This window comes from Pseudophryne corroboree, chromosome 1, assembly GCF_028390025.1.
Source record: "Pseudophryne corroboree isolate aPseCor3 chromosome 1, aPseCor3.hap2, whole genome shotgun sequence".
Lineage (NCBI taxonomy): Eukaryota > Metazoa > Chordata > Amphibia > Anura > Myobatrachidae > Pseudophryne > Pseudophryne corroboree.
The window spans coordinates 506298318-506324879 of NC_086444.1; the positions used below are offsets into that span (position 1 = coordinate 506298318).

Below are 26562 nucleotides of genomic sequence, written 5' to 3' on the forward strand. Positions count from 1 at the left end.
ACATTCCAAAGTCGCAGCTGATTCCTGCGACGCGTCTGCCCTTCCTGGGCTTGATTCTGGACACAAACCAGAAGAAGGTGTTTCTCCCGGAGGAGAAGGCTCAGGATTTCGTGACTCTGGTCAGAGACCTCCTAAAGCCAAAACGGGTGTCAGTGCACACGAGTCCTGGGAAAGATGGTGGCGTCTTACGAAGCCATTCCCTTCGGCAGGTTCCATGCGAGGATCTTTCAGTGGGACCTGCTGGACAAGTGGTCCGGATCGCATCTTCAGATGCATCGGATGATCACCCTGTCCCCCAGGGCCAGGGTGTCTCTTCTGTGGTGGCTACAAGGTGCTCCCCTCCTCGAGAGCCGCAGATTCGGCATACAGGACTGGGTCCTGGTGACCACGGATGCAAGCCTCCGAGGGTGGGGGGCAGTCACTCAAGGAAGAAACTTCCAAGGGTTGTGGTCAAGTCAGGAGACTTGTCTGCACATCAATATCCTGGAGCTGAGGGCCATATACAACGCCCTGAGTCAAGCGGAGCCTCTGCTTCGAAACCAACCAGTGCTGATTCAGTCAGACAACATCACTGCAGTGGCCCATGTGAACCGCCAGGGCGGCACAAGAAGCAGGGTGGCAATGGCAGAAGCCACCAGGATTCTTCGGTGGGCGGAGAATCACGTACTAGCACTGTCAGCAGTGTTCATTCCGGGAGTGGACAACTGGGAAGCAGACTTCCTCAGCAGACACGACCTCCACCCGGGAGAGTGGGGACTTCATCAGGAAGTCTTCACGCAGATTGCAAATCGATGGGAACTGCCACAGGTGGACATGATGGCGTCCAGTCTCAACAAAAAGCTAAAAAGATATTGCGCCAGATCAAGGGACCCTCAGGCGATAGCTGTGGACGCTCTAGTAACACCATGGGTGTTCCAGTCTGTCTGTGTTTCCTCCTCTTCCTCTCATACCAAAGGTGCAGAGAATTGTAGGAAGGAGTGAGAACAATACTCATTGTTCCGGAATTGCAAGAAATGATCAGAGGACCCGTGGCCTCTCAGACAGGACCTGTTACAACAAGGGCCCTGTCTGTTCCAAGACTTACCGTGGCTGCGTTTGACGGCATGGCGGTTGAACACCGGATCCTAGCAGAAAAGGGCATTCCGGAAGCAGTTATTCCTACGCTGATAAAGGCTAGGAAGGACGTGACAGCAAAACATTATCACCGTATATGGCGAAAATATGTTGCTTGGTGTGAGGCCAGGAAGGCCCCTACAGAGGAATTCCATCTGGGTCGATTCCTGCACTTCCTACAGCCGGGGGTGACTTTGGGCCTGAAATTAGGGTCCATAAAGGTCCAGATTTCGGCCCTATCCATTTTCTTTCAAAAAGAACTGGCTTCACTGCCTGAGGTTGACGTTTGTTAAGGGAGTGCTGCATATTCAGCCTCCTTTTGTGCCACCAGTGGCACCTTGGGATCTTAACGTGGTGTTGAGTTTCCTGAAATCCCACTGGTTTGAGCCACTTAAGACGGTGGAACTATCTCACATGGAAAGTGGTCATGCTGTTGGCCCTAGCCTCAGCTAGGTGTGTGTCAGAATTGGCGGCTTTGTCATGTAAAAGCCCCCATCTGGTTTTCTATATGGACAGGGCAGAATTGCGAACTCGTCCGCAGTTTCTGCCAAAGGTGGTGTCAGCTTTTCATCTGAACCAACCTATTGTGGTGCCTGCGGCTACTCATGACTTGGACGATTCCAAGTTGCTTGATGTAGTCAGGGCTTTGAAGATCTATGTTGCTAGGACGGCTGGAGTCAGGAAGACTGACTCGCTGTTTATTCTGTATGCATCCAACAAGCTGGGTGGTCCTGCTTCAAAGCAAACCATTGCTCGCTGGATCTGTAACACGATTCAGCAGGCTCATTCTGCGGCTGCATTGCCGCATCCAAAATCCGTAAAAGGCCATTCCACAAGGAAGGTGGGCTCTTCTTGGGCGGCTGCCCGAGGGGTCTCTGCATTACAGCTTTGCCGAGCTGCTACTTGGTCGGGTTCAAACACATTTGCAAAGTTCTACAAGTTTGATACCCTGGCTGAGGAGGACCTGTTTGCCCATTCGGTGCTGCAGAGTCATCCGCAATCTCCCGCCCGTTTGGGAGCGTTGGTATAATCCCCATGGTCCTTACGGACCCCACTAGGACGTTAGAGAAAATAGGAATTTACTCACCGGTAATTCTATTTCTCGTAGTCCGTAGTGGATGCTGGGCACCCATCCCTAGTGCGGACTTTCTGCAATACGTGTATATAGTTATTGCTTGAAAAAGGGTTATGTTATGTTGGCATCCATTGGTTGATGCTCTGTTTGTTCATACTGTTGACTGGGTAAGTTTATCACAAGTTATACGGTGTGATTGGTGTGGCTGGTATGAGTCTTACCCTGGATTCCAAAATCCTTTCCTTGTAATGTCGGCTCTTCCGGGCACAGTTTCCTTAACTGAGGTCTAGAGGAGGGGCATAGAGGGAGGAGCCAGTGCACACCAGATAGTATTAAATCTTTCTTTAGAGTGCCCAGTCTCCTGCGGAGGCCGCTATTCCCAGATGTGCATAATGTTTAAATATTTTAAAAAATACTTTATTAAATATACATTTTAAAAAAACAATGTTTATTAATAGTTTTGAAGGCAAAAATCGTCAGTTAAGCAGTTAATGAAGAAATACTTTCACTTTATCATCCATTATAATGGTGATAGAATTTCAGTGTGCTACATGTGCCAGCAAACTTTTGATAGTCTCTATAAGTTAAATACCCATTGTTGCATCACAAAGCTAGCAACTGTGTATTTGAAAGTGAAATGACAATGCAGATATGGTGTATGAACAGGAATTAATTGCTAGCCTGCTTTTTCTGTTTTCCTAGAAATGTGGCGGCCTTGCCTGTAACTCAGCAAATGACAGAAATGAGCATTTCAAGAGAAGACCATGTGACCTCTCCAAAAACAGAAACCTCAGAGCCAGGTATGTTGTGCTTTCAATTGGTGAATGTAATGTCTTACATAGCCTTGATCTTCATTTATCTTTAAATATAGGCTTGTTTTAAAATTGTATGTGTATATATAATGTGTTATATTTATATTGTTATAATATATTTTATATTGTATAATAAACGTGTGGATCCCTGCATAAGATGGCTAGTAAAATAAAAACCGCGCAATTTACCTGAAACACACCTACACCGAAAACAACATGTCCATATATCTGTGGTGCATTGTTCCATTATCTTAACAAATAAAGAATACGATGGCAGGCGCTCCGATTTACCCACTGTCTTTAACATGTCTGTAGAAAAATGCACTTAATCAAAAATCCAGTGTAATGGCATAACAATGAGCAGTTATATAGAGGTAAGGAACTTGCAATTTAAAGCATACAGTATATTTTAATATTGCAGCACAGTGTACTGGAAACTACTGTAGCCATTGAGATGCCTTACATAATAGAATATAATCTCCCATTGCGGAAGTAACTTGATGCAGCAGCTCATGATATCCTATTTAAAGCAATGCCCTTGGCGTTCTGACTTCTTTCCTACTTCACGGCCTATAATGGTGCAAACAAGGGGATCACACACACACACACACACACACACACACACACACACACACACACACACACTATACAGTTGCAAGAAAAAGTATGTGAACCCTATGAGAACATAATTGTTTGTGTGGTATTCGTTTCAGAAGACTGTTTGTCTATTGATGTGACTCTGAAGATCAGAACACATTTTATGACCAATTTTATGTACAAATCCAGGAAATTCCAAAGGGTTCACATACCTTTTATTGCAACTGTAGTCCTTTATCTATGCCTACTGCACAAACCCTTCAGAGGCCTACTAGGCTATGGCTATGCAAGAAAAAAAGCCATTTTTTTCCCCCAGCACCCTGAATGATAACCGTAACTAGATTTAAATTCCACATAATAATAGAATTCAGAGATCTTCGTTACACATTTGCGCAAATGTGTGAATAAGCCGCATCAAGGCGTCTCTGTATATTTGGGGTCCCTAGCGCTATATCTAGGTGCAGGGTGTGGCACCCCAAAACACCAGCATAAGCCAGAAAGCCCAGCGTAGCATACCAGTGAAAAAACTATAGTGTTAATAAATTAGTATTTAGGAAGCCGAAGCTATAGAGAAAGTGATACAAAAATGAAATGCAATTAAAATAGAGAAATAGTGTTAAAAATTTATAAGTGAAAAGTGTTAATAGAATGTAAGGGTATGCCACACTAAGGCCATCCAGCTCAGCCAGTCCAGAGGCACCACACCTCACACCTCCATTACCCCAATCTGGGTCTAAGATTAACCAGCAAGGAGCCACATGATGATTGGCTCCTTACTACAATATGTCTAAGCTAAGAGCTACCTACCTTGGAGCAACCCCATAATGCTCCATGTGGCATGTCAGGGCCTGCACCTCCTCCTAATGCAGGAACCTCTCTGCCTCTCACAACAAACATATATATTGGTAGAGGCTATGGCTATGCTATGGTAATAAGAGTCCCATTACAGCATAATATAACATTTACTTGTGTAATATTTATTATATATGTTACTAGCTGGAATACCCGGCGTTGGCCGGGATTTTAAGAATTTCGGTTTCCAAAAATTTAAATAATAAACGCACAGTATAAATAACATTGTAGATAGCTGAATACCCGTGCTTCGCTACGGGATGAGGATGGTAAATTAGAATGATAGTTGGTTGGAGATCTAGTATATAAGCATATCTAGCTTCCCTGACTTACTTTGTGTAGTGGGCGGACCCCTTTTTGGTCCCCCAAGGGACCCTGCTCTTCCCACTATACAACTGTCTGTGGCTTCCTGCTGCATCCATTCCCCTCCTCATCATGTCAGGGCCCCTGTGAAATTATCGATTTATTTACAGTTTCTTATATAGCGTAGCACATTATGTATCTCCTAATATACTCTGTGCTGCTGGGGGACTGTGCTACTTCCACTATATAACTCTGTGTGTGGGTTCATGCTACTTGCATTCTCCTCCTCCACATCATGTCACTGCCCCTGTCGCATGCAGCCCTGTCATCACTGACATATCATGCATGTCCTGATCTAGTCTGTGCTGCTGGGCCACCCCTAGGGATGCTAGTGGTGTGTTACAAACACTGTGGGGGTAAGTCATGTGTAGCAAGTTTGGTGTAAATTGCTCCAGGTATTCCAGAGTTATGCTGTCTGCTGAAAAACTCTGTACTGCTGCCATACCCCTAGGGGTGCTAGGAGTGTCTAACCCCCACAGTGTTTGTTCCCAGCTTGTAAGTCATATGTGTACCAAGTTTGTTGTAAATTGGTCCAGGCATTCGGGAGTTATGCTGTGTCCTGAAATACTCTGTGCGGCTGACACACACACACACACACACACACACACACACACACACACACACACACACACACACACACACACACACACACACACACACACACACACACACACACACACACTGAGTGGGAGAGAGCTGTAATTGAAGTAAGAGAAGAGGGCTGTGAGAACAGGAGGGAAGAGGGCCCTGTTCCAAGGAGCTTACAATCTAGGGGAAGAGGGAAACAGACAGGTGACATGAGGTACAATCAAGCGGAAGGTGGCCTGCTGTCAGGAAGTAAGTGAGGCAGAGATGGCCAAGGCATGAGGATGGGAGAGTGGCCTCAAGACTGGGTTATGCGGAAGGGTACGCTTTGATGAACAGGTAAGTTTTCAGTGCCGTTTTAAGCCTTCCAAGGTTGGGGTAGATCTAATAGAGCAAGAGAGCTTGTTTCAGTGAAGAGGGGCAGCACGGGCAAAATCTTGGATTCGCTTCTGGGATGAGGTGACTGTCATTGGCTGACCGGAGTGGGCCGGAGTTTGTATGGTGCAGTGGAATTAGAGCTTTGTATGTGAGGGTGAAGAGTTTGAAGAGGATTCTGTGGGGGAATGGGAGCCAGTGTAGGTTTTTTCGAAGGGGAGAGGAAGGTATGTCTAGCTGCGGAGTTGAGAACAGATCGGAGTGGAGCGAGATGGGAGAGTGGAAGGCCAGTGAGGAGAATTTTGTAATAGTCGAGCCATGAGATGGCTAGTGAGTGGATAATAAGTTTAGTCGCACTCTGGGAGGGGAATGGCCTGATGCGAGTAATGTTGTGTATTGTAATCACCACACTGGGGGGCAGATTTATTAAGCCTGGTGAAGTGATAAATTGGCAGGTGATAAAGGACCAGCCAGTCAGCTCCGAACTGTCATTTTTCAAACCCAGCCTGTGACATGGCAGCTAGGATCTGATAGGCTGGTACTTTATCACCTTCCACTTTATCACTTCACCGAGCTTAATAAATCTGCCCCTGGATCTCTACAAAAGATTCCTTTTGCTTTAACAGTGATAATTTATATTGACTTTTTTGTTTGCTGAAGAATTTGCCAACTGCATTTACATTCATTTTCTCTATCGTCCTAAGTGGATGCTGGGGTTCCTGAAAGGACCATGGGGAATAGCGGCTCCGCAGGAGACAGGGCACAAAAAAGTAAAGCTTTTACCAGATCAGGTGGTGTGCACTGGCTCCTCCCCCTATGACCCTCCTCCAGACTCCAGTTAGATTTTGTGCCCGAACGAGAAGGGTGCAATCTAGGTGGCTCTCCTAAAGAGCTGCTTAGAGAAAGTTTAGCTTAGGTTTTTTACTTTACAGTGAGTCCTGCTGGCAACAGGATCACTGCAACGAGGGACTTAGGGGAGAAGTAGTGAACTCACCTGCGTGCAGAGTGGATTTGCTGCTTGGCTACTGGACACTAGCTCCAGAGGGACGATCACAGGTACAGCCTGGATGGTCACCGGAGCCGCGCCGCCGGCCCCCTTGCAGACGCTGAAGAGAGAAGAGGTCCAAAATCGGCGGCTGAAGACTCCTGAGTCTTCATAAAGGTAGCGCACAGCACTGCAGCTGTGCGCCATTTTCCTCTCAGCACACTTCACACAACAGTCACTGAGGGTGCAGAGCGCTGGGGGGGGCGCTCTGAGAGGCAAATAAAAACCTTATTAGAGGCAAAAAATACCTCACATATAGCCCACAGAGGCTATATGGAGATATTTAACCCCTGCCTAACTTCAAAAATAGCGGGAGACGAGCCCGCCGAAAAAGGGGCGGGGCCTATCTCCTCAGCACACAGCGCCATTTTCTCTCACAGAAAAGCTGGAGAGAAGGCTCCCAGGCTCTCCCCTGCACTGCACTACAGAAACAGGGTTAAAACAGAGAGGGGGGGCACTGATTTGGGCGATATTGTATATATATAAAAGATGCTATAAGGGAGAAACACTTATATAAGGTTGTCCCTATATAATTATAGCGTTTTTGGTGTGTGCTGGCAGACTCTCCCTCTGTCTCCCCAAAGGGCTAGTGGGTCCTGTCCTCTGTCAGAGCATTCCCGGTGTGTGTGCTGTGTGTCGGTACGTGTGTGTCGACATGTATGAGGACGATGTTGGTGAGGAGGCGGAGAAATTGCCTGTAATGGTGATGTCACTCTCTAGGGAGTCGACACCGGAATGGATGGCTTATTTAGAGAATTACGTGAGAATGTCAACACGCTGCAAGGTCGGTTGACGACATGAGACGGCCGACAATCTATTAGGACCGGTCCAGGCGTCTCAGAAACACCGTCAGGGGTTTTAAAAACGCCCATTTACCTCAGTCGGTCGACACAGACACAGACACGGACACTGAATACAGTGTCGACGGTGAATAAACAAACGTATTTCTCATTAGGGCCACACGTTAAGGGCAATGAAGGAGGTGTTACGTGTTTCTGATACTACAAGTACCACAAGAAAGGGTATTATGTGGGAGTGAAAAAACTACCTGTAGTTTTTCCTTAATCAGATAAAATAAAATGAAGTGTGTGATGATGCGTAGGGTTACCCCGATAGCAAATATTGGCGTTATACCCTTTCCCGCCAGAAATTAGGGTACGTTGGGAAACACCCCTTAGGGTGATAAGGCGCTCACACGCTTATCAAGTGGCGTTACCGTCTCCAGATACGGCCGCCCTCAAGGAGCCAGCTGATAGGAAGCTGGAAAAATATCCTAAAAAGTATATACACACATACGGTGGTTATACTGCGACCAGCGATCGCCATCAGCCTGGAGATGCAGTGCTGGGTTGGCTTGGTCGGATTCCCTGACTGAAAATATTTTATTCATGTAGAGCATTTAATAGGATGCATTCTATATATATATGTATGTGAGATGCACAGAGGGATATTTGCTCTCTGGCATCAAGATAAGTGCGTTGTCCATATCTCCCAGAAGATGTCAGGGACACGACAGTGGTCAGGTGATACAGATCCCATACGGCAGATGGAAGTATTGCTGTATAAAGGGAAGGAGTTATTTGGGGGTCGGTCCATCGGACCTGGGGACCACAGCAACAGCTGGGAAATCCAACCTTTTTTACCCCAAGTTACATCTCAGCTAAAAAAGACACCGTCTTTTCAGCCTCAATCTTTCCTTTCCCATGAGGGCATGCAGGCAAAAGGCCAGTCATATCTGCCCAGACATAGAGGTAAGGGAAGTAGACTGCAGCAGGCAGCCCTTTCCCAGGAAAAGAAGCCCTCCACCGCGTCTGCCAAGTCCTCAGCATGACGCTGGGGCCGTGCAAGCGGACTCAAGGTGGGGGGGTAGTCTCAAGAGTCTCAGGGCGCAGTGGGATCACTCGCAAGTTGACCCCTAGATCGTACGAGTATTATCCCAGGGGTAAAGATTGGAGAGTCGAGACATCTTCTCCTCGCAGGTTCCTGAAGTCTGCTTTACCAACGGCTCCCTCCGACAGGGAGGCAGCATTGGAAACAATTCACAAGCTGTATATCCAGCAGGTGATAATCAAAGTACCCCTCCTACGACAAGGAAAAGGGTATTATTTTTCCACACTATATTGTGGTACTGAAGCCAGACGGCTTGGTGACACATAGTCTAAATCTAAAATGTTTTGAACACTTACATAAAAGGTTCAAATCGAGATAAAGTCACTCAGAGCAGTGATAGCGAACCGGAAAAAAGGGGACTATATGGTGTCCCTGGACATCAAGGATTACCTCCATGTCCAAATTTTGTCCTTCTCATCAAGGGTACCTCTGGTTCGTGGTACAGAACTGTCAATATCAGTTTCAGACGATGCCGTTTGAATTATCCACGGCACCCCGGGCCTTTTTACCAAGGTAATGGCCGAAAAGATGTTTCTTCAAAGAAAAAAGGCATCTAAATTATCCCTTACTTGCACGACCTAAAAAGGGCAAGTTCCAGAGAACAGTTGGAGGTCGGAAGAGCACTATCTAAAGTAGTTCTTCGACGGCACGACTGGATTCTAAATATTCCAAGAATCGCAGCTGTTTTCCGACGATACGTCTGCTGTTCCTAGGGATGATTCTGGACACGGTTCAGAAAAAGGTTTTTCTTCCCGAGGAAAAAGCCAAGGAGTTATCCGACCTGTCAGGAACCTCCTAAAACCAGGAAAGGTGTCTGTACATCAATGCACAAGAGTCCTGGGAAAAATGGTGGCTTTTTACGAAGCAATTCCATTCGGCAGATTCCATGCAAGAATTTTCCAAAGGGATCTGTTGGACAAATGGTCAGGGTCGCATCCTCAGATGCACCTGCGAATAACCCTGTCGCCAAGGACAAGGGTATATCTTCTGTGGTGGTTGCAAAAGGCTCATCTATTGGAGGGCCGCAGATTCGGCATACAGGATTTGATCCTGGTGACCACGGACGCCAGCCTGAGAGGTTGGGGAGCAGTCACACAAGGAAGAAACTTCCAGGGGGTATGGACGAACCTGGAAAAGTCTCTTCACATAAACATTCTGGTACTAAGAGCAATCTAAAATGCTCTAAGCCAGGCGGAACCACTCCTGCAAGGAAAACCGGTGTTGATTCAGTCGGACAACATCACGGCGGTCGCCCATGTAAACAGACAGGGCGGCACAAGAAGCAGGAGTGCAATGGCAGAAGCTGCCAAGATTCTTCGCTGGGCGGAGAATCACGTAATAGCACTGTCAGCAGTGTTCTTCCCGGGCGTGGACAACTGGGAAGCAGACTTCCTCAGCAGACACGATATTCACCCGGGAAAGGGGGGTCTTCATCCAGAAGTCTTCCACATGCTAATAAACTGTTGGGAAAGACCAATGGTAGACATGATGGCGTCTCGCCTCAACAAGAAACTGGACAAGTATTGCGCCAGGTCAAGAGATCCACAGGCAATAGCTGTGGACGCACTGGTAACACCTTGGGTGTACAAATCAGTATATGTGTTTCCTCCTCTGCCTCTCATACCAAAGGTATTGAAGATTATACGGTGAGGAGGAGTAAGAACAATACTAGTGGCTCCGGATTGGCCAAGAAGGACTTGGTACCCGGAACTTCAAGAGTTGGTCACGGACGACCCGTGCCCTCTACTTCTGAGAAGGGACCTGCTACAACAGGGTCCCTGTCTCTTTCAAGACTTACCGCGGCTGCGTTTGACGGCATGGCGGTTGAACGCCAGATCCTAAAAGGGAAAGGCATTCCAGAAGAAGTCATTCCTACCTTGATTAAGGCAAGGAAGGAAGTCACCGCGAAACATTATCACCGCATTTGGCGAAAATATGTCGCGTGGTGCGAGGATCGGAGTGTTCCGACGGAGGAATTTCAACTGGGTCGTTTCCTACATTTCCTACAATCAGGATTGTCTATGGGTCTCAAATTGAGATCTATTAAGGTTCAAATTTCGGCCCTGTCAATATTCTTCCAAAAAGAATTGGCCTCAGTTCCTGAGGTACAGACTTTTGTTAAAGGAGTACTGCATATACAGCCTCCTGTGGTGCCTCCGGTGGCACCGTGGGATCTAAATGTAGTTTTAGATTTCCTCAAATCCCATTGGTTTGAACCATTGAAAAAGGTGGATTTTAAATATCTCACATGGAAAGTGACTATGTTACTGGCCCTGGCTTCCGCCAGGAGAGTATCTGAATTGGCGGCTTTATCTTATAAAAGCCCTTATCTAATCTTCCATTCGGATAGGGCAGAACTGAGGACTCGTCCGCATTTTCTCCCTAAGGTGGTATCAGCGTTTCACCTGAACCAACCTATTGTGGTGCCTGCGGCCACTGGCGACTTGGAGGACTCCAAGTTGTTGGACGTTGTCAGAGCCTTAAAAATATACATTTCAAGGACGGCTGAAGTCAGAAAATCTGACTCGCTGTTGATACTATATGCACCCAACAAGTTGGGTGCCCCTGCTTCTAAGCAGACGATTGCTCGTTGGATTTGTAACACAATTCAACTTGCTCATTCTGTGGCAGGCCTGCCACAGCCTAAATCTGTTAAGGCCCATTCCACAAGGAAGGTGGGCTCATCTTGGGCGGCTGCCCGAGGGGTCTCGGCATTACAATTCTGCCGAGCAGCTACGTGGTCGGGGGAAACCACGTTTGTAAAATTCTACAAATTTGATACCCTGGCAAAAGAGGACTTGGAATTCTCTCATTCGGTGCTGCAGAGTCATCCGCACTCTCCCGCCCGTTTGGGAGCTTTGGTATAATCCCCATGGTCCTTTCAGGAACCCCAGCATCCACTTAGGACGATAGAGAAAATAAGAATTTACTTACCGATAATTCTATTTCTCGGAGTCCGTAGTGGATGCTGGGCGCCCATCCCAAGTGCGGATTATCTGCAATACTGTACATAGTTATTGTTAACAAATTCGGGTTATATTGTTAAGGAGCCATCTTTAAGAGGCTCTTTCTGTTATCATACTGTTAACTGGGTTTAGATCACAAGTTGTACGGTGTGATTGGTGTGGCTGGTATGAGTCTTACCCGGGATTCAAATTGCCTCCCTTATTGTGTACGCTCGTCCGGGCACAGTACCTAACTGGAGTCTGGAGGAGGGTCATAGGGGGAGGAGCCAGTGCACACCACCTGATCTGGTAAAAGCTTTACTTTTTTGTGCCCTGTCTCCTGCGGAGCCGCTATTCCCCATGGTCCTTTCAGGAACCCCAGCATCCACTACGGACTCCGAGAAATAGAATTATCGGTAAGTAAATTCTTATTTTACGGTTCCACTGTTTTCTATAATATCCCAGATGTTTTTTACTCATTTCAGTTGTGACTCAGCCAAGTCCATCGGTATCTCAGCCAAGCACATCCCAAAATGATGAAAAGGCGCCAGAGCTCCCAAAACCAAAGAAGAACCGGTGTTTTATGTGCCGGAAGAAGATTGGTCTTACAGGTAATTATTCCATATGACCCTTTTTTTTTATTTTTATTTTTTTACAGTAGATATTTGCATCCATATCAACTTTATAATAGTTATTTCTCTAACGTCCCAGAGGATGCTGGGACTCCGTAAGGACCATGGGGATAGACGAGCTCCGCAGGAGACATGGGCACTTTAAGAGACTTTGGATCTGGGTGTGCACTGAGTCCTCCCTCTATGCCCCTCCTCCAGACCTCAGTTTGATACTGTGCCCAGAGGAGATGGGTGCACTTCAGGGAGCTCTCCTGAGCTTCCTGACAAAGTATATTTGTTAGTTTTTTTTTTTTTTTTTTTTTTCAGGGAGCCTGCTGGCAACAGACTCCCTGCATCGAGGGACTGAGGGGAGAGAAGCAGACCTACTTCTGTGAGTTTCAAGGCTCTGTTTCTTAGGCTACTGGACACCATTAGCTCCAGAGGGAGTCAGAACACAGGTCTCACCCTGGAGTTCGTCCCGGAGCCGCGCCGCCATCCTCCTCACAGAGCCGGAAGATAGAAGCCGGGTGAGTATGAGAAGAAAAAGAAGACTTCAGAGGCGGCAGAAGACTTCTTGATCTTCACTGAGGTAACGCGCAGCTGTGCGCCATTGCTCTCACACACGGCAGTCACTGTAAGGGCGCAGGGGGGGCGCCCTGGGCAGCAATATAAACCTAATATCTGGCAAAAGAGATATATATACAGCTAGGCACTGTGTATGTATGTATGTGTATATAATCTCCCCCGCCAGTTTTCATTATATTTAAGCGGGACAGAAGCCCGCCGCCTAGGGGGCGGGGATTCTCCCTCAGCACTCGCCAGCGCCATTTTCTCCACAGCACAGCTGAGAGGAAGCTCCCCGGACTCTCCCCTGCTTATCCACGGTGAAAGGGGGTTTCGGAGAAGAGGGGGGGGGCACATAATTGCCAGCAAATAATAGTATTACAGCGCTATTGGGTAAACACGTTGTGTGTTTTTCCTGGGGTATTAGCGCTGGGTGTGTGCTGGCATACTCTCTGGGCCTTGTGGGGGAACTGTCTTCAGATAAGAGGATTCCCTGAGTGTGTAGTGTGTCGACATGTCTGAGGTAAAAGGCTCTTTTAAGGAGGAGATGGAGCAAATGTGTGTGTGGTGTTTCTGTCGACAACGCCGACACCTGACTGGATATGTGGAATTAAGTGCTGAGGTAAATTTATTGCACAAAAGATTAGAGAACAGACAGGGAATCTACCCATGTCTGTCCCTATGTCGCAGTGACCTTCAGAGTCTCAAAACGCCCACTATCCAAAATAATAGACACTGATACCGACACGGAGTCTGACTCCAGTGTCGACTACGATGATGCAAAGTTACAGCCAAAACTGACAGAAAAGTATTCAATATATGATTATTGTAATAAAAGATGTTTTGCATATTACTGATGACCCATCTGTCCCTGACATGAGGGTACACATGTTTAAGGGGAAGAAAGCTGAGATAACATTTCCCCCCTCTCATGAACCAAATGAATTGTGTGAAAAAGAGCGGGAATCTCCAGACAAGAAACTGCAGTTTCTCAAAAGAATTCTCATGGCGTATCCTTTCCCTGCTAGGGCCAGGATACGATGGGAATCCTCCCCTAAGGTAGACAAGGCATTGACACGTTTACCCAAAAGGTAGCGCTGATATACCAAGATACAGCTACCCTCAGGGATCCTGCAGATAGCATGCAGAAAAGTACTTTGAAGTCCATTTACACACATTCTGATACACTACTCAGACCGGCAATTGTGTCGGCAGGGGTTTATAGCGCTGTAGCAGCGTGGACTGATACCTTATCAGCGGAGATTGAAACCCTAGATAAGGATACCATGTTATTGACCCTAGGATATATAAAAGATGCTGTCTTATATATAAGACATGCTCAAAGAGACATTGGTCTACTGGGTTCTAGAGTCAACGCTGTGTCGATTTCTGCTAGATGTGTCCTGTGGAACATGCAATGGACAGGTGATGCCGACTAAAAGAGGCATATGGAGGTTTTACCTTACAAGGGTGAGGAATTGTGTGGAGAAGGGCCCTCGGACCTGGTCTCCACAGCTATAGCTGGTAAATCTGATCTTTTGCCTTATATTCCCTCACAGCCTAAGAAAGTACGACATTATCAAATGCAGTCCTTTCGGTCGCAGAAAAACAAGAAAGTACGAGGAGCGTCCTTTCTTACCAGAGGTAAGGGTGCAGGGCACAGCTAGTTCCCAGGAACAGAAGTCCTCCCCGGCCTCTACTAAATCCACCGCATGACGCTGGGGCTCCGCTAAGGGAGTCCGCCCCAGTGGGAACACGTCTTTGACTCTTCAGCCACATCTGAGTTCACTCACAGGTGGATCCCTGGGCAATAGAAATTGTTTCTCAGGGTTACAAGCTGGAATTCGAAGAGGTGCCTCCTAGCTGGTTTTCCTTATCGGCCCTACCGGCTTCTCCCCCAGAAAGGGAGATAATATTAAATACAATTCACACATTGTATCTCCAACAGGTGGTGCTCAAGGTTCCCCTCCTTCAACAAGGAAGGGGATATTACTCAACCTTGGCTGTAGTCCTGAAACCGGACGGTTCGGTCAGACCTATTTTAAAATTAAAATCTCTGAACCTATACTTGAAAAGGTTCAAATTCAAGGTGGAATCGCTCAGAGCTATCATCGCCAGGCTGGAAGGGGGGGATTTTATGGTGTATCTAGACATAAAGGCTGCATACCTTCATGTTCCCATTTATCCACCCCATCAGGCGTACCTGAGAATTACGGTACAGTATTGTCATTACCAATTTCAGGGTAATTGACGGAAATGATGGTGCTCCTACGCAAGCAAGGAGTCACAATTATCCCATACTTGGACGATCTCCTAATAAGGGCGAGATCAAAAGAGCAGTTGTTGAACAGCGTGTCACTTTCACTGAAGGTGTTGCAGAAACACGGCTGGATTCTCAATATCCCGAAGTCACAGTTGGTTCCTACGACTCGTCTGACCTTCTTTGGCATGATTCTGGATACAGACCAGAAAAGGGTTTTTCTTCCGATAGAAAAAGCTCAGGAACTCATGACTCTAGTCAAGAACCTGTTGAAGCCAAAACAAGTGTCAGTGCATCATTGCACTCAAGTCCTGGGAAAAATGGTGGCGACGTACGAAGCCATTCCCTTCGGCAGGTTCCATGCAAGGACTTTCCAATGGGACCTATTGGACAAATGGTCCGGGTCACATCTGCAAATGCATCAGCGGATCACCCTGTCCCCCAGGGCCAGGGTATCTCTCCTGTGGTGGCTGCAGAGTGCTCACCTTCTAGAGGGCCGCAGGTTCGGCATTCAGGATCGGATCCTGGTGACCACGGACGCGAGCCTCCGAGGTTGGGGAGCAGTCACACAGGGAAGAAATTTCCAAGGCCTTTGGTCAAGTCAAGAGACTTGTCTTCACATCAACATCCTGGAACTAAGGGCCATATACAACTCCCTACGTCAAGCGGAGACCTTACTTCGTGACCGACCAGTTCTGATACAGTCAGACAACGTCACCGCAGTAGCTCATGTAAACCGCCAGGGCGGCACAAGTAGCTGAGTGACGATGGCGGAAGCCACCAGAATTCTTCACTGGGCGGAGAATCATGTAAGCGCACTGTCAGCAGTGTTCATTCCGGGAGTGGGCAACTGGGAAGCAGACTTCCTCAGCAGACACGACCTGCATCCGGGAGAGTGGGGACTTCATCAGGAAGTCTTCGCACAGATTACAAGTCGGTGGGGACTGCCCCAAATAGACATGATGGCGTCCCGTCTCAACAATAAGCTACAAAGGTATTGCGCCAGGTCAAGAGATCCTCAGGCGGTAGCTGTGGATGCCCTAGTGACACCGTGGGTGTTCCAGTCGGTCTATGTATTCCCTCCTCTTCCCCTCATACCCAAGGTGTTAAGAATAATAAGTAAAAGAGGAGTGAGAACAATAATTGTTCCGGATTGGCCACGAAGGGCCTGGTATCCGGATCTGCAGGAAATGCTCACAGAAGATCCGTGGCCTCTTCCTCTATGACAGGACCTGTTGCAACAGGGTCCCTGTCTGTTCCAAGACTTACCGCGGCTGCGTTTGACGGCATGGCGGTTGAACGCCGGATTCTAGCGGAAAAAGGTATTCCGGATGAGGTCATTCCTACGCTAATAATGGCTAGGAAGGACGTGACATCTAAACATTATCACCAAATATGGCGAAAATATGTTTCTTGGTGTGAGGCCAGGAATGCTTCCTACAAACGAGTGAATTTGGGCCTAAAATTAGGCTCCATTAAAGTTCAGATTTCGGCCTTATCCAATTTCTTTCATAAGGAATTGGCCTCTCTACCTGAAGTACAGACTTTTGTGAAGGGAGTACTGCATATTCAGCCTCCTTTTGTCCCTCCGGTGGCGCCTTGGGACCTTAACGTGGTGTTAAGTTTCCTTAAGTCACATTGGTTTGAACCACTTAGAACAGTGGAGTTGAAATATCTCACTTGGAAGGTGGTCATGTTGTTAGCCTTGGCTTCGGCTAGGCGAGTTTCGGAATTAGCGGCTTTATCACATAAAAGCCCATATCTGGTTTCCATATGGATAGAGCGGAATTGCGGACCCGTCCTCAATTCCTACCTAAGGTTGTCTCATCCTTTCATATGAACCAACCTATTGTCGTGCCTGTGGCTACACATGACTTGGAGGATTCAGAGTCCCTTGATGTGGTCAGGGCTTTGAAAATTGACGTGGCCAGAACGGCTAGGATCAGAAAAACAGAAGCACTGTTTTTCCTGTATGCAGCCCTGCTTCAAAGCAGACTATTGCTCGCTGGATCTGTAACACGATTCAGCTGGCGCATTCTACGGCAGGATTGCCGTTACCAAAATCGGTTAAGGCCCATTCCACTAGGAAGGTGGGCTCATCTTGGGCGGCTGCCCGAGGGTCCTCGGCACTACATCTGTGCCGAGCTGCTACTTGGTCGGGGTCAAACACCTTTGCAAAGTTCTATAAGTTTGATACCCTGGCTGAGGAGGACCTCCTGTTTGCTCAATCGGTGCTGCAGTCATCCGCACTCTCCCGCCCGTTTGGGAGCTTTGGTATAATCCCCATGGTCCTTAGAGTCCCAGCATCCTCTAGGACGTTAGAGAAAATAAGATTTTAAACCTACCGGTAAATCTTTTTCTCGTAGTCCGTAGAGGATGCTGGGCGCCCGTCCCAAGTGCGGACTTCTTCTGCAAGACTTGTATATAGTGTTGCTTACATAAGGGTTATGTTATAGTTTTCATCGGTCTGGGACTGATGCTATGTTTTCATACTGTTAACTGGTTTGTATGTAACACAAGTTATACGATGTTTATGGTGTGGGCTGGTATGAATCTTGCCCTTGGATTAACAAAAATCCTTTCCTTGTACTGTCCGTCTACTCTGGGCACAGTTTCTCTAACTGAGGTCTGGAGGAGGGGCAGAGAGGGAGGAGCCAGTGCACACCAGATCTAAAGTCTTTCTTAAAGTGCCCATGTCTTCTGCGGAGCCAGTCAATCCCCATGGTCCTTACGGAGTCCCAGCATCCTCTACGGACTACGAGAAAAAGATTTACCGGTAGGTTTAAAATCTTATTTTTACTCTGTAAGAAGATTCTACAAATAAGTGTACATCTTCATAATTTTTAGCTATAGCCATACAAATGGAACATTGCTACCGAAAATGGCAATTGGGGTAATTTCCCATTCATTAGTGTATGCAATAATGTGGAAGGATCTTCTACAGAAAGAAATATAGCCACCAGGGTGTGCCGATTTAAAGCAACTTTTTTTTAATTTTTTTTACCAATGCTGTACATGTATGGAAAGAATTAGAAGATAATTTGAAGGAATTTAGGGGCCAGATTTATGAAGCCTTGGAGAGTGATAAATTGCACTGTGATAAAGTACCATCCAATCAGCTCCAAACAGTTTAACATGACAGGAGCTGATTGGCTGATACTTTATCACAGTGCAATTTCACTCTCCAAGGCTTCATAAATCTGGACAAACCAAGCATGAAGTTTTTGGACCGCTATGGTCGTACAGGTCCCAATGCTTATTTTCACGCTTACGTGATGGCCCCAAGTTACTGTGGTAGTTGTCTTAACTGCAGAAGAAAAGTTAGAAGCTCCTAAGTTTGCCAAAGAAAAATATCCACATTCAAAAACCCTTCAGCCAACACTTGGTACACATATGACTTACAAGCAACATCAACCCCATTTTTAAAGACCTTGTTTGACCACAATGTTCTGTCAACAGTGGCACCAATAGATTGGTGGAAATTGCACATTGGTAAAGCAACTGTAGCTGGTAAGGAAAATATAGTAGTATTAGTGCAATTGCTTCATCAGCTTCAGTAGAAAGAATATTTCCACATTTTAGTTTGGTGCAGTCAAAACTGAGAAACTGCTTGGGTACTGACATCTGGAAAACGTAGGTGTTTTCAACACCTTAAAAAAGAAACAATGTGTAGGATTATTCAGATTTACAAATCAGGCAAGGCAATTGGCAACTATTGTAACTTTTAACATTATTGCATTTTCTTTCCTTTTTTCAGTTTGTGTAGATTGCTGTGCCATGATTCATGGTGACACTCAAGTCATTTAAATTAAAAATATTAGTTATTGTGTATTTGCGTTATTGTTTTAACTTGGTTTATTTGTTTACTTGATGATTTTTTCTAAAAATCCAATTTAAAAAATAAATAACATTGATTTTTATTTTTTTCACACTTAGATAGCCAAAAATGAAGTGAAAGCAAATATCTCCTCTCCCCATTCCATTAATAATGTATTTTCTGTGTGATCAGTGACAGTCCTTTTGGGTGCAATCTCTAATTGCATGTTTTCTTCTGCAGGGTTTGACTGCCGTTGTGGGAATCTGTTTTGTGGACTTCATCGTTACTCTGATAAGCACAACTGCCCTTATGACTATAAAGCAGAGGCTGCAGCAAAAATAAGGAAAGAAAACCCTGTTGTTGTGGCAGAAAAAATTCAAAGAATATAAACCGCAATTTGTGAAGACTGAATTTTCTTTTTTTTTTTTTTCCTGTTTTTTCCCTTTTTTGGTTCTGATTTTAATATATCCTAGGGAAACATTTAAGAGCAGTTGCATGTTAATTTTATTTTTTCTGATCTTATCCAGAGGGTGGGTTTGTTTGTTTTTTTTTTGTTTTTTGTTTTTTTGTTTATCTTTCTGTATTAGGATGTTTGAGTGTGTTTCAGGGTAAATTGGATGAATAGATGATACAGCCCTCTTCATTTTTGTGTTCCTGGGTTCTCAGAACATGGACTGATCAGCACTGACCTACACCCTTTTAATTGAATGCATATCTGACTGGGGGAATTACCTAGTGAATGTGCCAAAATGTAGGCTTAAAATCTGCATGCCTGCAACAGATATTGTGCTTGTAGTACAGACGTTGAGAAACAAATGACTAGTTATGTGAACCTGATTTTCCTGAAAGCCTCCTATGTGCACTGTAACAAACTGCATCGTTTTTCCCTCACCATATGGAACAGTCAGTGCTGGGTGTCCCATATCCTGAGTGCCACTGTTCTTGTACCATTTAGAGTGGAAGTATTAGTTTGCATGGTAAAAGAAATGTCCACACAGTTAAATCCGATTTTTTCTTTCAGATTTGCCCTTTTTATTTACAAAAATGTTTTCCCGTATTGCCTTGTTTTAACACTTCAAAAGGGTGAGCATCTTCTGGGTATTTGGATTGCCGTATTGACTATATGGCATTCAGATTGTTACGCTGGATATGTTTCAGTGGTTCCAACACTCAGCAGTAATTCAGCTTATTATTTCTGTGAAAGTTTGTTGTATTAGATCAGCTGCTCATTTTCTTCTAAGATCCCATTTTTGACTTCAGGGAGCTTCAAATGTTGGTTGGAATACCGTACCCTATATTTAATATATTTTAAAGCTCTTGAAACTGCATTGCACATTCTAGCGAGTACTATAGCTGTGTGGCTACATCTATGCTCCTGCAAGATTTTGATGCATTATCCGTTTCCTTGTGAGCCCCACTGTGCCTTTTGTCTCTGCAGTAGTCTTTGCTTACTGTTAGCGGCAGCCAGGAAATGGTGCCAGGGTGGTTTACAGGTCATCTTGCACATTATCCCAACAATCCGTATCCTGATGGAGCCATAGTTGTAATCCTTGGGACAAGGGCTTCATCCTCGGGATTTCGAGTACACCAATTTATACATAATTCTTCCTCCCTCCCCTTTTTATTTAGTAAGGTAATCTAGAAAATGGTTTTACCCATTAATGGAGGTTTTACAATGTGATTCAATTGCACAGTTTTGCATGAAAACCGTACCTTACTTGGCTGCTGTAGATCCATTTTCTTATAAGGTTGATTTGTGTGTATGTGTGTGTAAATGTTTGTTCTTCCATAAGTGCTACCAGGAACCACAATGAGGGCTGCTCACCTCTAATTTTCAATTGTACCTGGGTGTTGGACTGTGTTTGTCTTGGTTTTATTGCATGGGCTGCATTATCTACAGCTTTGTACAAAAACTACTCTAGAAAAGGCAGTAAACTTCACTGATGCTTGTCTGGTAATATCACTTCTGTGTTATAATGGAAGGTTTGTATGAAACTTGTGTTTTGTTTTTATTTTTTTTGTTTTACCTTTTTATCTTTTTTTTTTTTTTTTTTTTTTTTTAATATCTTTTTCTTTCTTTTTAGACAAAAGTACAATTTTTAGAGTAGTATTGTGGTATTGCCTGTTCTCATCTGTAAATAGTTCTGTATGTTCACTCGGCCTCACTTAAAATTTTATTTTGTGTGTTCTGTCCCTAGTTCATTATTTCTTTCTTTCCAAACATCAGATTTTTGCTTTTAAACCTTTGTATTTCTGTTCTGAGTTACTAGATATGCAAATGTGTACAGATAGTTCATATTTATGTATTGCACATAATCATGCTATTCAGCATTTATGCTATATTGTATTATGTAAATAATAAAAATTATGTACAGAGGGATTCATGTGTTTGGTATTGACCTGTTTTGTAACATTGCAAATATTCAGTGTTTAGGAATGTTTTGACATCTCCACTCCTAATCCAGACCTGGATAGTAGAGGGGAGGATAAATAACACCTCACATATGGTGAAGTTAAGCAAAATATCTGTTAAACTGTCACTTTGCCATGCCCTAGTCTTGGGGTGTAGAGCCAACTTCAACGTCTGGAGTTTGCTGTAAGATCAATGTTGACATGGTTTATTTTGAACTTCCAAGTAATGGTGCCCAAGGTTAGAAATGACCCCTTCGCCTACACTTACTAGTATAAAGCATGTGTCAGGTGACTGCAGTACAAGTTGAGTATCCCTTATCCAAAAACCCACATTTTTGAGTCCCCTACTGAGATAATGACATATATATTATATATTATGTGTATATACAGATATATAATATATACATATGTGTGTCATCTCAGCGTAGGAACCAAAAATGTGTGATTTTGGTTAAGGGATACTCAACCTGTATTTCTATCTAGAAAAATTGAGGGGGGGGGGGGTTGTGCTTTGTCTGCCCCTTTTGTTCATACAAATTGCAATTTGAGGTTCTAAAACCATTGTTCTAAATACTCTTTGGAAGTCACCTTGCTATCATAGATGTACTGACCAGTTGCAAAGAGTATTCCTGGGGTTGTCATATGAACTTTGTTATAAAGCTTTATCTGTGGCATGCTTTCAATGGCTGCTTTTCATTTCACTAATGAATGCTACAACTGTAAAAACATTTCTCTAACGTCCTAGTGGATGCTGGGGACTCCGTAAGGAACATGGGGATAGACGGGCTCCGCAGGAGACATGGGCACTTTAAGAAAGAATTTAGGTTCTGGTGTGCACTGGCTCCTCCCTCTATGCCCCTCCTCCAGACCTCAGTTTGATACTATGCCCAGACGAGCTGGGTGCTTTTCAGTGAGCTCTCCTGAGTTCGCTGAGAGAAAGTATTTTGTTAGGTTTTTTATTTTGAGGGAGCTTTGCTGGCAACAGACTCCCTGCATCATGGGACAGAGGGGAGAGAAGCAGCCCTACTCTCTGAAGCTAGGTCCTGCTTCTTAGGCTACTGGACACCATTAGCTCCAGAGGGATCGTACGCAGGATCTCACCCTCGCCGTCCGATCGCAGAGCCGGAAGACAGAAGCCGGGTGAGTATGAGAAGCAAGAAGACTTCAAATCGGCGGCAGAAGACTCCATTCTTCAATGAGGTAACGCACTGCAGCTGTGCGCCATTGCTCCCACACACCTCACATACTCCGGTCACTGTAAGGGTGCAGGGCGCCCTGGGCAGCATTTGGATCCTCTCTTTGGCAAAAGTAAACATATATACAGTTGGGCACTGTATATATGTATGAGCCCCCGCCAAGAAAATGCATATTTAAGCGGGACAGAAGCCCGCCGTCGAGGGGGCAGGGCTTCTTCCTCAGCACTCACCAGCGCCATTTTTTCTACACAGCTCTGCTGAGAGGAAGCTCCCCAGGCTCTCCCCTGCAGATTCACGGTAGAAGAGGGTAAAAAGAGAGGGGGGGGGGGGGCACATAAATTAGGCGCAAAAAACAATATTAACAGCAGCTACTGGGTTAACATTAAGTTACTGTGTTATTTCTGGGTTATAGCGCTGGGGTGTGTGCTGGCATACTCTCTCTCTGTCTCTCCAAAGGGCCTTGTGGGGGAACTGTCTTCAAAAAGGGCATTCCCTGTGTGTGTTGTCGGTACGCTTGTGTCGACATGTCTGATGAGGAAGGCTATGTGGAAGCAGAGCGGGAGCAAGTGAATGTGGTGTCTCCGCCGACACCTGATTGGATGGATATGTGGAAGGTTTTAAATGATAATGTTAATTCCTTGCATAAGAGGTTAGATAAAGCTGAAGCCTCAGGACAGTCAGGGTCCCAACCCGTGCCTGATCCTATGTCGCATAGGCCGTCAGGGTCTCAGAAGCGCCCACTATCCCAATTGTTGACACAGATACCGACATGGATTCTGACTCCAGTGTCGATGACGATGATGCAAAGTTCCAGCCAAAGTTGGCTAAATCACTCCGATATATGATTTTAGCAATTAAGGGTGTTTTGCACATCACAGAGGAAACCCCTGTCCCTGACACAAGGGTTTATATGTATAAGGGAAAGAAACCTGAGGTAACTTTTCCCCCCTCACACGAACTGAATGAGTTATGTGAAAAAGCTTGGGAGTCTCCAGATAAAAAATGCAGATTTCCAAATGGATTCTTATGGCGTATCCTTTCCCGCCAACGGACAGGTTACGATGGGAATCCTCCCCTAGGGTGGACAAAGCTGTAACACGCTTATCCAAAAAGGTAGCCCTGCCGTCCCAGGATACGGCTACCCTCAAGGATGCTGCTGATCGCAAACAGGAGGGTACCCTGAAGTCCATTTATACACATTCAGGTACCTTGCTCAGACCGGCAATCACGTCGGCCTGGGTCTGTAGTGCAGTAGCGGCATGGACTGATACCTTATCAGAGGAGTTGGATACCCTAGATAGGGATACTGTTTTATTGACCCTGGGGCATATTAAAGACGCTGTCCTTTATATGAGAGATGCTCAAAGAGACATTAGTCTACTGGGTTCTAGAATAAATGCTATGTCAATTTCTGCCAGAAGGGTTCTGTGGACTCTGCAATGGACAGGTGATACCGACTCAAAAAGGCATATGGAGGTTTTACCTTATAAGGGTGAGGAATTGTTTGGGGAGGGTCTCTCGGACCTGGTCTCCACAGCTACTGCTGGAAAGTCAAATTTTTTGCCATATGTTTCCTCACAGCCTAAGAGAGCACCGTATTATCAAATGCAGTCCTTTCGATCACAGAAAAACAAAGTCCGAGGTGCGTCCTTTCTTGGCAGGGGCAGAGGAAAGAAGCTGCACAACGCAGCTAGTTCCCAGGAACAGAAGTCCTCCCCGGCCTCTACAAAATCCGCCGCATGACGCTGGGGCTCCACAAGCGGGGCTAAGGCCGGTAGGGGCGCGTCTTCGAAATTTCAGCCACAAGTGGGTTCACTCCCAGTTGGATCCCTGGGCAATAGAGATTGTGTCTCAGGGATACAAGCTGGAATTCGAGGAAATGCCACCTCACCGATACCTCAAATCGGCCCTGCCAGCTTCCCCCCATGAGAGGGAAATAGTGTTAACTGCAATTCACAAATTGTATCTTCAACAGGTGGTGGTCAAGGTTCCCCTCCTTCAACAAGGAAGGGGTTATTATTCGATCATGTTTGTAGTCCCGAAACCGGACGGTTCAGTCAGACCCATATTGAATTTAAAATCCCTGAACATATACCTGAAAAGGTTCAAGTTCAGGATGGAATCGCTGAGAGCGGTCATCGCAAGCCTGGAATGGGGGGATGATTTTATGGTGTCTCTGGACATAAAGGATGCATACCTTCATGTCCCCCATTTATCCACCTCATCAGGCGTACCTCAGATTTGTGGTACAGGATTGTCATTACCAATTTCAGACGTTGCCGTTTGGTCTCTCCACGGCACGAGAATATTTATCAAGGGAATGGCGGAAATGATGGTACTCCCATACTTGGACGATCTCCTCATAAAAGCGAGATCAAGAGAACAGTTGCTGATCAGCGTAGCACTTTTTCTGGAAGTGTTACGGCAACACGGCTAGTTTCTAAATATTCCAAAGTCGCAGTTGGTTCCTACGACTCGTCTGCCTTTCCTGGGCATGATTCTAGACACAGACCAGAAAAGGGTTTATCTCCCGATTGAGAGCGCTCAGGAACTCATGACACTGGTCAGGAACCTATTAAAACCAAAACAGGTGTCAGTGCATCACTGCACTCGTGTCCTGGGAAAGATGGTGGCATCATACGAGGCCATTCCCTTCGGCAGGTTCCATGCGAGGACCTTTCAATGGGACTTACTGGACAAGTGGATCCGGATCACATCTTCAGATGCATTGGTTAATCACCCTATCCCCCAGGGCCAGGGTGTCACTCCTGTGGTGGCTACAGAGCGCTCGCCTTCTCGAAGGCCGCAGATTCGGCATTCAGGACTAGGTCCTGGTGAACACGGACGCAAGCCTCCGAGGTTGGGGTGCAGTCACACAGGGAAGAAATTTCCAAGGTCTGTGGTCAAGTCAAGAGACTTGCCTTCACATCAACATCCTGGAATTAAGGGCCATATACAACGCCCTACGTCAAGCGGAGACCCAGCTTCGCGACCAACCGGTTCTAATTCAGTCAGACAACATCACCGCAGTAGCTCATGTAAACCGTCAAGGCGGCACAAGGAGCAGAGTAGCGATGGCGGAGCCACCAAGATTCTTCGCTCGGCGGAGAATCACGTAAGCGCACTGTCAGCAGTGTTCATCCCGGGAGTGGACAACTGGGAAGCAGACTTCCTCAGCAGACACGACCTACACCCGGGAGAGTGGGGACTTCATCAGGAAGTCTTCGCACCGATTACAAGTCGGTGGGAACTGCCACAGGTGGACATGATGGCATCCCGCCTCAACAAAAAGCTACAGAGGTATTGCGCCAGGTCAAGAGACCCTCAGGCGATCGCTGTAGATACCCTGGTGACACCGTGGGTGTTCCAGTCGGTCTATGTATTTCCTCCTCTTCCTCTCATACCCAAGGTGCTGAGGATAATAAGAAAAAGAGGAGTGAGAACAATACTCATTGATCCAGATTGGCCACGAAGGACTTGGTATCCAGATCTGCAAGAAATGCTCACAGAGGACCCGTGGCCTCTTCCTCTAAGACAGGACTTGTTGCAACAGGGGCCCTGTCTGTTCCAAGACTTACCGCGGCTGCGTTTGACGGCATGGTGGTTGAACGCCGGATCCTAGCAGTGAAAGTCATTCCGGATGAGGTAATTCCTATGCTGATAAAGGCTAGGAAGGACGTGACAGCTCAACATTATCACCGTATATGGCGAAAATATGTTGCTTGGTGTGAGGCCAGGAATGCTCCTACAGAGGAATTCTAGCTGGGCAGTTTTCTTCACTTCCTACAGTCCGGAGTGAGTTTGGGCCTAAAATTGGGTTCCATTAAGGTCCCGATTTCGGCCCTATCCATTTTCTTTCAAAAGGAGTTGGCTTCTCTACCTGAAGTTCAGACGTTTGTAAAGGGAGTGCTGCATATTCAGCCCCCTTTTGTGCCTCCAGTGGCACCTTGGGATCTTAACGTGGTGTTGAGTTTCCTGAAATCCCACTGGTTTGAACCACTCAAAACGGTGGAGTTGAAATATCTCACGTGGAAGGTGGTCATGCTATTA

General features: G+C 46.0%; 1 protein-coding gene across 3 annotated transcripts in view; it reads left to right on the plus strand.

The window, feature by feature from the left end:
- The window catches only part of ZFAND5 (zinc finger AN1-type containing 5), a 36340-nt gene extending 17030 nt beyond the window's left edge, over positions 1-19310 (plus strand). For all 3 annotated transcript variants that reach the window (XM_063913880.1, XM_063913881.1, XM_063913879.1), the window contains exons 4-6: positions 2891-2988; positions 12138-12263; positions 19145-19310. In XM_063913880.1, coding sequence (XP_063769950.1) covers positions 2891-2988; positions 12138-12263; positions 19145-19293 — 373 coding nt within the window. In that variant the 3' untranslated portion in view covers positions 19294-19310. The remainder of the gene's footprint in view (positions 1-2890; positions 2989-12137; positions 12264-19144) is intronic.
- Positions 19311-26562: the final 7252 nt, after the last annotated feature.